Source organism: Alligator mississippiensis, chromosome 9 (genome assembly GCF_030867095.1).
Source record: "Alligator mississippiensis isolate rAllMis1 chromosome 9, rAllMis1, whole genome shotgun sequence".
NCBI lineage: Eukaryota > Metazoa > Chordata > Crocodylia > Alligatoridae > Alligator > Alligator mississippiensis.
In genome coordinates, this window is record NC_081832.1 from 44730748 (window position 1) to 44748446 (window position 17699).

The 17699-nt window shown below is 42.1% G+C and overlaps 1 protein-coding gene across 3 annotated transcripts in view; it reads right to left on the minus strand.

Annotated features, from left to right (window-relative positions):
• Positions 1-3685: 3685 nt before the first annotated feature.
• UBE2D2 (ubiquitin conjugating enzyme E2 D2) overlaps positions 3686-17699 on the minus strand; it is a 56216-nt gene continuing 42202 nt past the window's right edge. For all 3 annotated transcript variants that reach the window (XM_006267525.4, XM_019487118.2, XM_019487117.2), the window contains 2 exons: positions 8189-8282; positions 3686-4590 (listed from right to left, as the gene is read on the minus strand). In XM_006267525.4, the coding sequence (XP_006267587.1) occupies positions 4545-4590; positions 8189-8282 (140 nt within the window). In that variant the 3' untranslated portion in view covers positions 3686-4544. The remainder of the gene's footprint in view (positions 4591-8188; positions 8283-17699) is intronic.

Below are 17699 nucleotides of genomic sequence, written 5' to 3' on the forward strand. Positions count from 1 at the left end.
ATCAGCAGAATAGCAAGTCAGACAGGCACTCCTAGAGCCATTTCACTGCCACTGCACAGCAATTTGATGAACAGGATAGGTCAGGAAAAGCAGTAGAAACCAGCGCATTTCTGTGACTGGCTACAGACTGAGAACTAGAAAAGACTGCTGCTGGGCCAATACCAGCAAAGGAGAAAATGTAAAGGAAATGGGTAACACTATGCTGGATGCAAGGTAAGAACAGAAATACACAGTTAAAAAGACACTTATGGTTCAACACTTGACTACCATGAACAGCAGGCTCAACTAAGCAGTCAGTAAAGACACAAACATGCAGCTCATTTTAGAGTCAGTCTAGCTTCAATGCTATAGCTGTTACCTGTTCAGTTACTGAAGGGATGCTGTGGTGCATCCCAACTTCAGAACAACATGGAAGACATCAACTACAGTACTTGTATGCAAATCAGAACCAAGTTCCCAATAATATCTTGAGCCATAAATTTCATTCTGTTAACCTCATAGTAACTTGGCATGCAAATATACAAGATCTTATTAGATCAAGTCTTTCAAGAACAAACCCGTTTGAAAAGGTACAAGTGTAAGGCAGCCCCTCAATAAAAAATGCCAGTTTGTTCTATGATAAGCATGCCAGATTCAACATCAATCATCATTGCAGTCATTTAATGTTAGATAAAAGCTGGTGGAGCTCTTCCGTTATACAAGATTTCATAATCCCACAAGACACGTATGGCATAGGTTTATGCAGGAGTGACAGAATAAAACAACAGCAATAGTAACTTCTGAAGATTTAGTCAAGATTACACAAAATACATAGTTAAAATACAGGTAAATATTTGCAGATAATTCCAGTAGCCTAAGGAAACATTGTTGTATTAGGACAGTTCAGTAAATCTTAAAACTATCTGCCATTCCATTTGCTTTACTGCAGCTTATTTTACTTCAAATAAAAACTCAACACAGGTATATTTAAGTGGTTCATTCTATCACCAAGTAGGCCAGAGTTTTCAATCAAGTCTAAAGACCTTAATAAGACCAAGTTTTATTTATTAAAAAATAAAACAAATAGAAAAACAAAAAATAGTTAGTACCCAACAAACAGAATCAGAAATGTTGGATGTCAATTGCTTTCAAACCTTGTGAACCACAGTATGAATACGCACAATTATATTGAACAAAACTAGGTTTGTTTGTTTTTTTTAACCGAACTCATAGAATGTTTTGGCTCGGCAGGAATCGTAAAAAAACCCCAAAACTTTCAACTATCAAGGCAAGCTCCAAGTTACAAGGCAATATCAAAAAGCAGCAAGGAGTCCAGACTATAACTTCTTTCACCATTTCAGGTTAGTAATGCTGCCTATAAGAATGTGTGATCTTGGGTCCCAGGAGATTAAAAGCCTTTCACTTCACCTTAAAAACACAGCAGACATTTTAGTGAAAGTGTGGGTATACCATACACAACACCTGGAATTACATGGAAGTTTAAACACTGCCATGACTTTGCCAGTTTCTGGCTCATGGCTTACTTATCTACTTCCCTCTTACCTAGGCCAGAAGATGGCTGCACCTTTCCAGTTACTCTGATGGTCCAAGAATATCACCAACCCAAAACTCCATCTATACAACAGCGTCCTTTTGTCTTTCCATCTCGTTTTTCGTTAGGGTATTGCTCCACTTCTGACTCATTGTTTGCTTTGGTCCAGAATTAAGTTTGCTTACAAAGGCATAGCAAGCAGCGTTTGGCTCCCTCAGCAGCAGCAGTGGCTGCCAAATCGTACAGCCATCTCTGCCTCCCTCTACTCCCAAAATTAGTGCTCAGAGCTGGTGCCCCAATCTCTCATGTTATATTACTATTGCTTACTATATGGCCACATAAAATTGAGCTATCTATCCTACTTCCCTTCACTTAAGGCAGTTCATGAAGAGTTTAGGGCCATGTCTAGAAGACAAACTTACTGGGCCACTGCCATTCAGTGACAATTTAATTGCTTCCACATGAATGCAGTTATATCGTTTCCTGTTTAAAAAGAAGTCTATGGAGAGCAGCCTGGCAAACCTAAGAGTGTTGCTACCTGACACAGTAAGTTTGTGGTCTATACTAAGCTATCCAGAATAGCTTCACTCCAAAATGAAGTTATTAGAAAGCAATTAATCATGTCAAGCTACACTTATTTTAGTAAAGACTAACACACTATTGCACTGCCAACTATTAGTAACAGCCCCTCCACTTGAATGCTTCAATAGAGTTAGAAGTGGGTTTTCTGTTAGTTTGACTTTTTTTTTTTTTTTTAAAGGCTTGGTCAGGCTTGTTAGACATTCCCACAGACCAGGACAAGTTTGGAGTTAGATTTCTATAGCTTTCTGGCCTCCTGTACCTAAAACTCACCACTGAAGCATAAGTTATTTGTTTCCAGTTGTATGTGGCAGTGTCTTACTGATGAGTAAACAAGCCACACTTCAGTTGGTAGGTGAATCTGAGGAATGAATTCACTGGCCTACTGCCTGGTTTGAGTCAGTAATGCTGTCCCATAAACAGTTGGGCAATTACGTAATTATATAGTTCTCGTTTGATATTTCAGTACAATAGTAACTTTGCATAATCACACGTACTTTTTCCAAAATGTTTTTGGTATTCTATCATTGTCACCTGTCCAAGATATTGTCATACAGTTCTTTGCAAGTGAAACTCTGCTCCACTGTTTCAGGGCCACTTTCAGCAGAACACACTGCTTCCTCCCTACATGGTAGTTATAAGAAAAGCAAGTCTGCCAAGTTTAAACAGCAATGTATGTGCTGGTTACCAAGACCTGTTTGTATATGCAATTTTTACTTGCTATGCAGAAAACCTCAGAAGTTTGCTAAGATTTATATTAAGAAATGCATAAATAAGAACATTTGAGAGATGAAACAAGTGGAACAAATTTAGACTAAAAGCAGTGGACATTTATTCCGCACTTGTGCAAGAGTGTAAAGATGAATATGAAAATGGACGGGACAGATCCTTGTGGCTGGAGGCTACAGCCTCTCCTTCATTGTTGATGGCTCTCTTTACAATCATACTAAAGGAGATAAACCTGCAGACTCACCTACTTCACATGAATGGTGTGGGCAAAATACACTTGTTTACAAAGAAAATTTTCAAACAACATTTTCACTAGAGATTTAAGTGAAGACTGTTCAAAAGACACATACAAGTACAATTTAAAACAGTATGAACATTTGCAAATGTTTAGTGCAAAGTAATCATGTAAAAGCTACATTTCATGAAAAGTTTATGAAAGTTTGTGCTGATGTGTGTTTGGTAATTTTTACCCTTTTACATCCATTACTTTAGTTACATAAGTAAGGTTTCACTTACCTACAGTACATATGCATTGTGTTAAGTCCCATGCAAGTGGGAATAATACCATCAGGCTTGGTAAAATGTTGCTCAGATTCTCATTAAAGTAAACTGCTTATTTGGTTTTAACAGTCAAGTTCCTGGCACACTACACATCCTGATTTCACATAAGTGCTTTAAGCTTATATTTTATCTTGTTCAGATGCATAGCCTTTTGAGATATGAACCAAACTGCTTCATGATTCTGAAATGCAACTGTTCATGCACGCAGAAGTTTAAGGGACAATCCACCATTAGCTTTAGCCTGTAACAAAGAGTTCTTAAAATTAAAAGCCTATTCACACAAAGTTATATGTAATGACTGTAGTAATCAGTTTATTACACAGATTAATCATTTTTTAACGTACAAGCTCCAGGGGAGCAGTTGGGTCTTTAAATATACACAAGTTTTCTGTCAAATGAATTTTTACCCTTACATCCAGAAAGACCTAAGCAGTTAAAAAAAACTTAAGAAAAAAAATAAAGAGCTATTAGCTATGTATTAACTGAGAAACCACATACAAACCAAAAAAGTATGAGGAAGGGAAGAGAAGAGTTGAAACAAATCAACATCCACTTGATGCACTAATAGCTCCAATCCATTTAAACGATGACCAGTTAAACTTAGACCTTAAACACAGGATGTGGGTACAGTTTAATCTTGTTGGTCATAGCATTTACCTAAGATGTAGGTCCTTCAGAATAAAATGAATACAGAAACAGCTTCAAGTTCTTCACCTTGCTTTTCATAACTGTTATGAGTTTAAAAGGATTCCACTTAAAAAAATAAAAAAAATCCTGCCACAGGGAAGTGAAACTACCCCTAGGAGTACATGAAATCCACTAGTCTTCCCCACTGACGCACTGATTTAAACTGAGCAATAAAAAGGAATGCTTTTAGGCTCACAACTAAGTTATGATTGAAGAACTGGCTTTTCACACACACACTTCTTTGCTAGGAGTCAATGTTGGTACGGGGAATACAGTATTTCTATTTTGTTGTTCCAAGTATGTACAACACGCAGCACTGCTGTATCAGGTAAACATGTGCACAGGGGAAGATGAGGCGTGGGCTCATAGAAAGCAGTCAAATGGAAATCAAAAGGACTTTCTCTCTTTCAGAGTTCCCCTATCTTTATTTGTAGAGGTTATCCAATAATTTCTTTAATTACATCGCATACTTCTGAGTCCATTCCCGAGCTATTCTGTTGTACCTGTATGTGTATAAAAAGAGGTTTTGCTTAGCACATCACATACAAAGTCAATTTTTAACTACAGCTCAACACCTGGCACTTAATCCAAATTCTCTACAGCAACATTTGATGCTTCAGTCAAATCTGATGAACAAGTTAGATGCCACACACAAAGCAAAGGCAGAGAGAAATGGTAAATTTTGAATAGAGCTAAAACTGCTGAACAGGGTCTAAAAAGGTCTTTGGGGAACTAAAGGATAGTGTATACTTGAAACAAGGATGTTCTGAAACTTACACATTTTCTACCCACTATATCTTCATGAAAGTCTCATAATGCATATTTTAAAACCCATGGTATTCTTAAGTTTGTGTTTAGAGAAGAAAACAAAACTTGTTTTGTACTTCCTTTCTCCCCAGCAATCATCAAAAATAAGGGAAGTAGAAATAACTTCATGTATATGTTGATATGCAAGATGCTGCCAGATTCAGAACACTAACAAAGCAATCTGAAAAGTTGTATTTTGGCTTCAACTGTTAGGAATGATTATTCTGATGCAGTAAGAGGGCAGGTACAGGTTTTAGCCATGAAAAGTTCTGGCATCCTAAGAAACACCAAGCTCCTTATGTGCCCAAACCCATTGGTTTCTATAAGCAGAACATCTGCTGGTGTAGAAAGATAACTTTCAGAGAAGTTTCAGGACACTATCTTAGGAAAAAATCATGACATCAACATAATGTTTGGGTTTAACATGATCCAAATAGCAAGTCCCATAGTCTCACTTGTCCAGAATTAACAGCATATTTCATATTTGTGACAACAAGGCAGAATGCTTTAAATTACCCCAAGGGACCTTCAACTAACTTTATGATGCAGAATGTCAATACAACTTGTAAGACCACTTCTTTGCAACATAAGCTGCAGTACTTAGGATGATGATACATGCTTGCTTTACTTTTTAGATCAGTGGTGCTCTCAACCTATGGCCTATAGGCTGGATCCAGCCCCAGGGAAGCTGCCAGATTAACCACGGGCTCCGCTCAGATCTGTAAGTTTAGCAGGAGAGCAGCAGCAGCAGCATTAACGACTCTGAGAGCCTGCCAACTAATGTTGCCACTGCCCCCTGCTGCCAAGTTTCTGAACCTTTGGGGAGACCCAGTAGCATCAGGGAGCTGTTGGCTGCTGCCATGTTGATATAAGTACAGAGCTACCCTGTAAGCAAGATGATATGGCCCCACATGTGGACTGACCCCATGGACCACCCCTGCACAACTCATCCAGTCCACTGGGTTGGAAGGGTTGAGCACCACTGATTTAGATGGTTTGAAAAAAAGACAAAAAAAAGCAGCTTTGTTTATAGTACAAGATTCATATTCCAAGAATATGACCTACCTACATTCACTCTGAGGATCCATCATGATTTACAACTATATTTCTTGCCCATATTGCTGACTACTGAATCAGGCAGCTCTGGCCTGCAGACAAGATGCATTCAATTTCCCCAGAACTACTCCTGAATTTCTAGAAATCAAGTAAATATATGGAAACAAGCGTCTAAATTGTTTCACTTTCTTCCCTACTCACAAGATGTACAGAAGTATTGTCCTGAATTTATTTGGTCACAAGTTAGAAACCTACAGATCAATCCAACAGTGGGAATTAGTTTCCAATAGTCATTAAATTGCTCAGAAACAGCTCTCTTTGTTTAAACATTAAGGTTAGTTTAAACATTTGCATCAGTGCAAACATTTTACAATATGCTTCATAAAAGCTTGCAAGTCTTCCACACATCTCTTTACAATTTATTTTCCTTCCTTTGCGTCTTAAAAGTGCATTAAATCACGGATATTTTTGCTTACTTTGTGCAACTATTTCCTCTGTCTAGACCAGTGATTCCCAACCAGAATGCTGGGGCACCTTGGGGTGCCATGAGATCCTTTGAAGGATGCCACAGGAAGTGAGGAGATAATCAAATAAGGGCAGACTCAGGTTCTCCTTGCCTAGATGCTCATCTACCCCGACTGCCTGCTCCCTCTGCAAAGAGGTAAGCCCTCTAATTAAATAAATTAGTGTTTTAAAATGGGATGCCACTCAATTCATAAAAATTAGAGGGGGTCCTCAAGTCTCATGAGGGATGCCTTGAATCTAAAGAAGCTGAGAGCCACTGGTCTAGATACCACTGTGGTAGAATTTAGCCATTTCTCCTTTAATTAGCTATGCAGAATTAAGGCACATACACATTTTAAAGTATTGCCAATGTAATTTAAATTAATATTGCAAAAATGCATACACATTTTGATGCACAATACGTTTAACAAAATTAAGGGTATGATTTTGTCTCAGAATCCAAATAAAACAAGTTCATGACTCATGCACCCAGCAAATCAGTTGGGAGAATGCACAGGGGATCATGTGAGGCATATCAGGGGTGTTAACCTACAGCAGTGTTTTTCTACTTTGAACACTTATGCCCCATGATGGTAAAGTCAGGTGCACTTGTACCTGACCAATGCTTCCTTCACCATTTCCTCTCACAAGTGGCAACTGGTGGTGAAGGGTGGCATGAGGGCAGCTGAAGTAAGAGGTACTGCCAATTGCCTTATGATTCACACATGCCGCCTCTTTCCCACACCATGCACATCTCCATAGTTTGGGAAACGCAAGACTATGTAACACAGGGGCGGGCAAGTCTGGCCTGCAAGCTGGATCCGGTCAGCCAGGAACTCTATTTCCCAGCAGTCCCTGCCCTCATGACTTGGGTTGGTCTCCACAGAGACTCCAGCTGCACCCCGCGGGAAATCTCAAGCTGGGGTCGCCATGGAGACAAGCCTGAGCCGCCAGCAACATGCATGGCAGAGCAGCGCAACGGGCTGCCCCGGAGCCCCTGGGAACTTGGGATGGGGGCAGCTTCCTCTGGAGCCATGGCAAAGCTGAGTTCTGTAGCTTGCACACTCCAGGCAGGGGTGTGCAAGCAGGGGATTGCAGCTTTGTCCCAGCTCCAGACCAGGCTGTCACTACTGCAAGGAGCCAGAGTAGAGCCGCAATCCCCTGCTTGCACGCCCCCGCCTGGAGCATGCACACTACAGACCGCAGCTCTGCCCTGGCTCCGGAGCAAGCTGCCTTCATCCCAAGTTCCCAGTGGCTCCAGAGCAACCCCCTGCGCTGCCAGTGCAGCCAATGCTGGTCTCCATGGTAATCCTAGCTTGAGCTTCCCCTGGCAGGAGCAGCTGGGGTCTCCGTGGAGACTGGCCCAAGCCATCTCTAGGCAGGGGCAGCTGGGAAATGGAGTCTGGCTCCTATATGGATCAGCAATTTTGCCCACCCCTGCTATAAAAGAATGGGAACACTAGCCCTGCAAACTAAAACCTTCAAAAAGTGGTCTCCCAGTAAGGAAATGCACTATGTACAACTGCTTAGCAGTTCTAAGTATGCAGAAAATGTTCTGGGAAGTTTTTCCATGAATGCTGTTCCCTCCTCATCCCTCTGTGAGCTTTACTAACAGTTACCATGAGAAAATTGCCACCTCAATTATAAAAATCACAAGGGTTTAAACCTTGGGGACCAAATTGGAGGTCTTAAGAAAAAGCTAAAAATTTAACAATTTTTGGCTTCCATACTCACTTTTCTCTATCTGTTTTGTAGATCCGTGCAATCTCAGGCACTAAAGGATCATCTGGATTGGGATCACACAACAGAGAACAGATGGACAAAAGTACTAGGGAGAGAAAAACACTGCATTAGAATTTAAGTGCAGCTGTAGGTACCTGTAGGAAATAAAATCTACTTGATTCCTATTTTATTCCTTGAAATTTAGAAGGATTTTTTAACTAAAATGAAAGATACATTAGCATTAGCAAATGGTAAACTCCACATAATTTAATTTATCAAAGTGACTTTAAACAGCAACATTACTGCCACATAAAGAGGCAGACAGCTTTGTAGGATTACACCACTTAAATTTGAATATTATCATGCATGCTAGCTGGAAGCCACTAGAGAAGTTATCCAACAATAATGTCAGATCACCTTTAAAAAAAAAAGCAAAGCAAAACAGATGTCATGCAATAATCTTCTGGATAAGTATTATCCAAATTCTCTCTCAGAAGGAAGTTTCTGTATTTACATTTGAAATTCCAGGTCCCAATTAACCTAGAAGACCATAACAACAAGAGAACTAACGAAAGTGGATAACAAGAATAAAAAAGAAAACCCAAAAAACAGAAGTAAAACAATTGATAGGTTTTTAAGCTCACATGCTCAAATCCATGTTTAACCAATTTTAAACACTAATTAAATTTAAATTTCAATGTTTGAGAAGTTTGATCCTAACTAGATCTGAAAGACAGGTAGTACTTGCTAATGGGACGGTTAATTCCACTCTGAGTTCACATGCACTGGAAAACCCCCCCTCATATTTAGGAAGTAGTACAATCTCCTTGTTTATGGCAAGTATAAAATATTGAGAATAGATTTACACAACTTTTTAAACATGACCTATTTTCCAAGATTTGGCACAACTAAAACATGCAGTAGGCCATCCCCCAGCAAAGCCAGGGATGACCTGACCAAAAAACTGACATTTCTGACATGTCTGAGATAGGGGAAAAAACAGAAGAAAAAAACATCTCTTAAGGCTTTCAGGCTCTTTTTATACATCAGAGAAGCAAACATAGGTACTATTCTAAAAATAATCTTTGGCAGGTGATTTTTTACTACTCTGACACTGAATATACTATGTTTTGACAGAAGCTGGGTAAGTATGAAGATGCATGTTTGTATACTGCTGCCATCTTGTCTTTCATGTCACATTGCCATTCTAGATTAGCACAGTACACACAAGCTACTTTCTGCCCCCTCTGAGTAGTCCAATTACTGTTACTACCAGTTCTGCTCTACTGACACGGTGAATGTAAGGAGCCCCAGTACACATGAGGCCTGCTCTGAAGAAGCCAAGTTAAGTGACAACATTTAGAAGCATTAATAGGTATTCAGTATTTTCCCTGCTTGTGCTCATGTAAGTGCCACTAGCAGTGGAACTTATTTGATAGTAGAAATGCTTAGGAAACCTTAAGCAATTGTGAATTCAGCTTTCGAGTGTAAAGTTAAAATAAGAATTGTCCTATTCAGACTATCTGAAGTTTATTTCACTGCGTTTTGGGATTTTAAATATTTTTAAGGAGGGGGTTATTAAAATACACAGTATTTACTGTCTGTCTCATGCTCTACTAAATGTACCAAAGGAGAAGGGTATGGATTTTGCATGTTAACCTTAGCACAAGTGAAAAAAATAACAGCTTCAAAGGCTAGAGTGAAAAGACAAGTGATCTCATATTTCTGAGCTAAATGCTTTCATTTGGCTTAGGCAAGGAGAGTTGGGCAAAGATAACAGAGCATGAGGTACTTGTACAAGCAAGAGTTAATTCCATTTTCATAAGAGTGCCTTATTTTGAACTACAGTTCCTGGTTTCTAGAGCAACTGTTCTAGGAAGGAACAAGTTTACCAAATGGATAAACTCCTGCTGATCTGGGATCTCTGAATAGGTCAAACTTCTTGTTTTGGGATAAGTAAGCATTCATTTTTCCTCAAACATCTTGTTATCAGTCTATTAAATCAGTTAGCTATTGGGTTATGATACCCATGATCTCTCTAAGGAGAAAGAGTACCAGCTGATTTTTTGTTGAACAGACTATGCTGGGGAAATGTGGAAGGGGAGCATGGAAGAGGACAAAAGCCTTGAACTAGACTAAAGCAGTAACTGACAACAAACAAGGCAATTCGAGAAATAATGGCTTTGCCTGGAGAGAATTTCAGCCCCAAACAGTATCTGTACAGGCAGTTATAGAAGTCTGAAGCCTAGGTGTGGTCATACTTGCTCTAGAAACAATACCACTGATCCAGTACATAGTTTGACAGCAGCCAGAACCAAATATTTCAGAAAAGCAAGCAAGAAGAACCCTGCAGCAGGTAGTTTTGGTAAAGAAAACAAGTTTCCTTACAGGCAGATAGAACCCTTGTCAGCAGAGGCTGGCTTATGTTGTATGATGTGAAAGTTTATCAATGCCAAAGACTCTCTACTCACGTAAACTGTGGACATTATTCCTACCTTAGCAGTCCTTTCTGCATCGTACTAAGCTCATCAGCCTCAATGTCTTTTGGCAAGAAGTTCTACGGACACTCTGCATTAAGTGAAAAATCATTTTCTTCTCAACAGTTTTAAATGAGCCATATTTCAATTTAACTTAATGTCTCCTTGTTCTTCTATTAATAGAAGTGAAAGGCAATGCCCATTCCATTCTCTTTGCTCCATTTATTGGATGCAAGACCTATTTTTAACCTCTTTCTGAAGTGTACTTTTTTCAAATCTCTACAAGGAAGTTTTTGTAGGCGTCTAACTACTCACTTTCCCTGCACTGCTCTCCCCCCCCAGCTTTTTTTCTGAGGTTTTTTTTTAAGCTAGTGTGACCTGAATGGAATGCAGTATTCTAAAATGAGGTCATACCACTTAGTGTTGGACTGATGCTACCAATATTACTTACACAGTAGATTTAATCCTTTCACTATCTTTCACCCCTTTCTCTAGGGATTTAATACTACTTCCCCCCCCCCTTAACTGCACATCATCTGGGGCTTGCATTCAGGGCTGTTCACAGACATTAAAAAAAGAAAGAAAAAACAGCACTTTAAACTCGGCATGCTCCCAAGCCGAGCCCAGCACAAATCCAGAAGAGGCAACACGTTATTTGGATCTGGTTCATCCAACATCTATACAGATCAGGCACTTCAGTGGGGTTTCGGTGCTTTTTTCCAGTAACTGATGGAATCAGAATCAGCTTTAGATAACAGCACTGAAAAGCCCCGCTGAAACACCCAATCTATATGGATGCTGCAAAGCCAGGTAGAACCAATGTACTGCTTTTTCTAGTAAAGCATGTATTTATTTTTAACATCTGTAAGCAGCCCAGATGCCTACGGTGATGCCCAAACCCCTTCTGCTCCCACTATAGTTTGCCCATTAATTCAGTATACAGCAATGTGTACAATTAAGAGTTCTTTCCCCCTGTGTACTACTTCACTTTTGGCAGACTCATCTGCCATGGTGATGCACATTCAGATAGCTTTGGTCAGAGCTTTCTATAGTTCTTCAGGTTGGCAGGATTTGAGAAGACTAATCAACTGTAAGTTATGCCACCTCATTCTTTCTAGAACTACTTTTGTAGATCACAAATTAATATAAAACACTTTTATGGAATCTCAAGGTATACCAGGGTTAACATTTTTCCTGAGTTAACCCCCCACCCCAAACAATATTCATCCTCAGTTTGAGTCCTCACCAATTTCTAACCCATTCCAGTATTTCGCTTCTCACAGCAAAATAACTTAATATCTTTAAGAGACTGAATTTTCAAATAATATTTTGGTGCATGCTCATAGGGTTAACTAGGAAGAAAGAACTTTCCTTTGCAGAAACCATATTGATTAGTCCCCAAACTAACTTATAGGTTTTATAGTTTTATTTTAGTTAAAACCTCAATCAATTTACATGGCACACATCTTTATTTCTTAGTAGTATCTGTGAATGCTAAGAAAAAACAAAAACACCTCACACATTCTAGTCCCCCAAACAGTGACTATTTTAAGTGAACACATCATATGGTTTGTTAACAACTCATCTACTTCATCTCTGAAGTATACAAACCAGTTCTGGTTACTTATGCTTTAGTTGTTTCAGCACTAATTCCCAATACAGAATTTCCCACTTTAGGTAATAAATCTCTCCAACTTTTGACCAGATTAAAGTAGTCAGTTGGCTTCTCTATGGCATCCTTATATTTAGTTACTCCTTCTAATCTCTGGTGAGCCAGACTACCTCCTAGTTCTTTTCCAGGTTTCCTGCTGCTAATGTACTTACTCGTTAGATTTTAAACTTTGGCTATTTACTTTTCATTACTTAATGACTCAACTAGTGCTGCTTCTTCAACCAAGTACAGTAGTCTCCACTGCTCACGTGTTTATAATCAAAGAAATAAATCACGCACAGAATTATAACTTTTTTTGTATAGTACTTTGTTCCAGTCTGCATGAAATATAGGTGGCACTAACCTGTTAACACTGTTTAAAATTGAAATCAAACAGGTAACAGGTCCATTTCCTGAAACATAGTAACGTAAGTTAAAGTGTATTTTAAATCAGACAAACATGCTGCCCTTTCCCTTTGGGGTTTCTCTCAGTCTTCAAATATAGTTGTTTCATACTTCAACCTACTCTGACATCCAGACAAACTGGAGTAGTTCAGCAATCTTGGCAATACTGTGTGCATATAACCAAAAGCTAATTTTTAAAAAGAGATCTTCTTTAAACCAAGCAGATCTGGCTGTATTTAAACTTCTAACAGAAGTATGCTTTTCACAGTATTTCTGACCGTGTCAAACACTTGAAGTTTCACCTTTGATCTAAACCTGGCTCAGATCATCTATAAGTGTTCATATTCTTCAGGAGATACAGATAGCAGCCATAACTAGGAAGGGCTGCATATATCAGGACCCAGGTGCTTTCCTCTAGTCTTTCATTTAGTAATTTTAGCCGTCTTTGCTAACAGATTGGTCTTACTTTGGTAGAGGAACCATTTCCCAGTCTGTATTTGGGACAGACTAATTACATGCTCAAGTGCAAGACTTTGCACTTGTTCTTGTTTAATTTAATCTAACTGAACAAGGACCATTTCTCCAGTGTATCCATGCAATTCTGAATCCTAGCCCTACCCTACAGAACGTCCGCAGTCTCACTCAACTTTGTGCCATCCACAAATTTGCTAAGCATGCACTCAATCCCATAATCCAAACTATTAAGGTATTAAACACTGGACCCACAGACAGACCAGACCCCTGGGGATCCCCACTTGATACCTCCTCCTAATCAGACATTGGCCATTAATTACTACTTGGCAAATATGATGATCCAATCAGTATGAACCCTACTGGTACCTGCATGTAGTCTGTACTTCCTTAGCTTATTAATGAGAATGCTGTGGGAGACAGCGTCAGAAGCCTTGCTAAAGTGTATCGCATCCAAGGATCGCCCCTTATCCAGAGCCTGTTACTTTAGAATAGAAGAAAAATAAACTGGTGAAGCCTAACTTGCTTTTGGTAAATTCATCAGCTACTTGGACGAGGGGGTGAAAAGCATCCTGTTCGAATTTGCAGATGACACTAAGATGTGGGGGGAAGTGGGCACGTTAGAAGGGAGGAATAGGCTGCAATCAGAGCTAGACAGGTTACAAGGGTGGGCGGAAGAGAACAGGATGGGTTTCAACACTGACAAAAACAAGGTACTGCACGTGGGGAGGAAGAACCAGCAGCATACTTACAGGCTGGGGAACTCCCTTCTCGTCAGTGCAGAGGCAGAAAAGGATCTTGGAGTCATTATTGATGCCAAAGTGAACATGGGCCGGTAGTGTGGGGACGCAGTCAGGAAGGCAAACTGCACCCTGTCATGCATCCACAGATGCATCTCAAGCAGCTCCAAGGAGGTGATCCTCCCCCTCTATGCAATGCTGGTCAGGCCGCAGTTGGAGTACTGCGTCCAGTTCTGGGTGCCGCACTTCAGGAGGGATGTGGACAACATGGAGAGGGTCCAGAGGAAGATCACCCGCATGATCAGGGGGCAGCAGGGCAGGCTCTACAAGGAGAGGCTATAGGACCTGAACCTGTTCAGCCTCCACAAGAGAAGGCTGAGGGGGGATCTAGTGGCTGTTTACAAACTAGTCAGGGGGGACCAGCAGGCATTGGGGGAGTCCCTTGTCCCCCCGAGCGCCACCAGGAGTGACTAGAAATAACGGTCACAAGCTGGCAGAGGGTAGATTCAGACTAGACATCAGGAGGCACTACTTCACAGTCAGGGCGGCTAGGATCTGGAACCAACTTCCAAGAGAAGTGGTGCTGGCTCCTACCCTGCAGGTCTTTAAGAGGAGGTTAGACGAACACCTTGCTGGGGTCGTTTGACCCCAGTACTCTTTCCTGCCGTGGCAGGGGGTCAGACCTGATGATCTACTCAGGTCCCTTCCGACCCTACCAACTATGAAACTAAGTTGGCTATTCCTAGAGATCACCAGGGATCCATGTTTTCCATTTGCTGCAGAAAGTCATGGATTTTCCCTTTTAAAAGGAGAAAAGTCTAGGAAATAGTGGGTTTCCCCTTACAAGCTGGCAGCGTTCTAGCCCACAAGAGGCAGTTTGGGGCTTGGGGAGAGCAGGACACAGGGGGTGCCACATGCATGTCACAGCCAGGCAGTGTGGTAGAGAGCTGCTCTCTCCAGTTAAGTCTATGGGGTGGGGAAAGGGTATGCAGGCAACACTTGGGGGGGGGGAATGAGGAAGACAACATACCCCCTCCCCCACCATGAGATTTCTGCACCCAGTGGGGCATGGCACTGTGGCCAGGCCGGACCAGCTCCAAAGAGGGCGGGGGGGAGGGGCGCGGAAGAGAAGCATGTTAGCCAGTGACCAGGAAGCCAGCAAACAAACAGAGGCTACAAACAGGATAAGCAGTTTGCATAACAGGTCCTAAGCCAGTCTGTGCCCCCCCCACCCCCACCCCCCAGGGCAAGCCTCAAGTCTTACAGCTTGGTGTGAGGAAGCAAGAAAAAAAAGAAATAGATGTTTGCAGTCAAAGAACAATAAACAGACCAGCTTCCAGGCGAGTTCACTAGGGAAGGTGTACTTGGAAGAAGAGCAGTAAGAGTGAGAAGGCATATTAAGAGACCCAGGGAAATGGCTGGAGGACATTGCAATGCCAGAGCCACTGCTTGCACCTGTGAGGCTTCTGTCCAGGCAAGCCGCTCATCATCAATGCTTCCACCCAGGTCCAGGTTTGGCACTGTGGGGACTGCAGCTTACAGGTTCCTTCCAGTGACGTCCAGGTGGGAGAGTACCTGCAGCGCAAGCGGTGCCTCTTGGTGGTCTCTCTCAAGGAACAGGCAAGAGGATATGGAAAGACTCCAAAGCATCCTCTGCCATAAGGTGTTAATCGATCCTATCTTGGAGGAGATCACTGGGACTGTGGAGGAAATGCCAGACAGTGCTAGAAAAGAGAGAACATGGACACCCAAGAGGGTAGAAGCTTGAGGCTTGTGACTTCTGGTGGAGGTGAAGATTTTTGCTTGCTGACAGCAGTGGTTCATCTGGAGAACAGATATGCAGCCATAGCAGCAGAGGGAGGAGCACATTGCATTGGTGGAAGAAGACAGGCCAGACCTCACCAAGGTGGGAAGGATCAAGACAACTACCTGTAAGAAGCAGCAATGGGTGTGGTGGTTGGAGGCTCCCTTCTGCGGGGGATGAGGGAGCCATCTGCCAACCTGACCTGTTGTATCTGGAGGTCTGCTTCTTGCCCAGATCCAAGGTGTCATGGAGAGATTACTAAAGCTCATCTGGCCCTCTGACCACTACTCCATGCTGCTCAGCTATGTGGACACCACTGATGCTGTCAGGGGAGACCCTGAGCAGATCAAAAGTGACTACAGGGCTCTGGTTGCAAGGGTGAAGGAGTCTGGGGCCCAGGTTGTGTTCTCGTTGATGCTTTCAGTCAAGGGAAAAATGCCCAGGCAGGAACAGGTGCATCCTGCAGATCAAGACCTGGCTGCACTGGTGGTGTCGCCAGCACAGGGCTTTGGATTCTTTGACTGCGTGATGTTCTTCCAAGAAGAATTGCTGGGAAAAAATGGGATCCACCTGATGAAGAGAGGGAAGAGCATCTTTGCAGACGAGCTTGCAAACCTAGTGGGGAGGGCTTTAAGCTAGGTTCACTGGTGGATGGAGACCAAAGCCCTGAGGTAAGTGGGAAAGCAGGAGGCCTGGAGGAAGAACAAGCAGGAGGGGGCAACAGGGAAGGTTCTCTCATACTTCCTGAGAAACCAGAGCAATCAACTAGTTAGCTTCAGGTTCCTGTACACAGAGTCTGGAATACATGGAGCCTGGAACACACAGAGCCTGGAAAACAGGCAGGAAGAATGGGAAGTTCTTGCAGAGTCAGGGAACTATGCTGTAATTGGAACAACAGAGACTTGGTGGGATAGCTTGTATGACTTGAGTACACACATGCATGGGTACAAACTGTTCAGGAAGGGCAGGTGGGCGGAGAAGGGGAGTTGCACTTTATGTAAAAGAGCTGCATGATTGCTCAGAGCTCCACCATGAAGCTAGACACAGGCCCACAGAGTCTGAGTTAGGGTCAGCAGGGAGAACAACAAGAGTGATGTCATGGTGAGGGTCTACTATAAGCCACCAGACCAGGAGGAAGTGGTGGATCACCCTATCATCTGCTGGGAGGGCAATACAGCAGTGCACAGGCAACCCAGGAAGGTTTTCAAAGAGTACCAGGGACAACTTCCTAGTGCAAGTGCTGGAGTGGCCAACTAGGGGCCATGATCTTCTTCACCTGCTGCTCACAAACAGGGAAGAATTGGTGGGGAATAGTGACCATGAGATGACTGAGTTCAGGATCCTGAGAAAAAGGAAGGAAGGACACCAGCAAAGTAAGGACCCTGGACTTCAGAAAAGTAGACTGATTCAGCTCAGGGAACTCATAGGCAGGATCCCCTGGGAAGCCAGCAGAGGGGGAGAGGAGTCCAGGAGAGCTGACTGTACTTCAAAGAAGCCTTACTGAGAGGTCAGGAACAAACCATCCTAACGTGCAGGAAGACTAGCAAGTATGGCAGAAGACCGGCTTAGCTGGGAACTCTTCAATAAACTAAATCACAAAAAGGAAGCTTATAAGTGGAAACTTGTTAACTAAGGAAGAACATAGGAGCATTGCTCAGGCATGCAGGGTTGAAGTCAGAACAGCCAAAGCACAACTGGAGTTGCAGCTAGCAAGGGATGTGAAGGGTAACAAGAAGAATTTCTACAAGTATGTCAATAGCAAGAGGAGGATCAGAGGAAGCGTGGGTCCTTTACTGAATGGGGGAGGCAACCTAGTGACAGAGGATGCAGAAAAGGCTGAAGTGCTCAATGTCTATTTCACCTCAGTCTTCACAGGCGAGATCAGCTCCCAAACTAATGCACTGGGCAGCAGTTCGAGGAGGAGATGAGCAGCCTTCAGTGGTGAAAGAACAGGTTAGGGACTACTTTAAAAAGC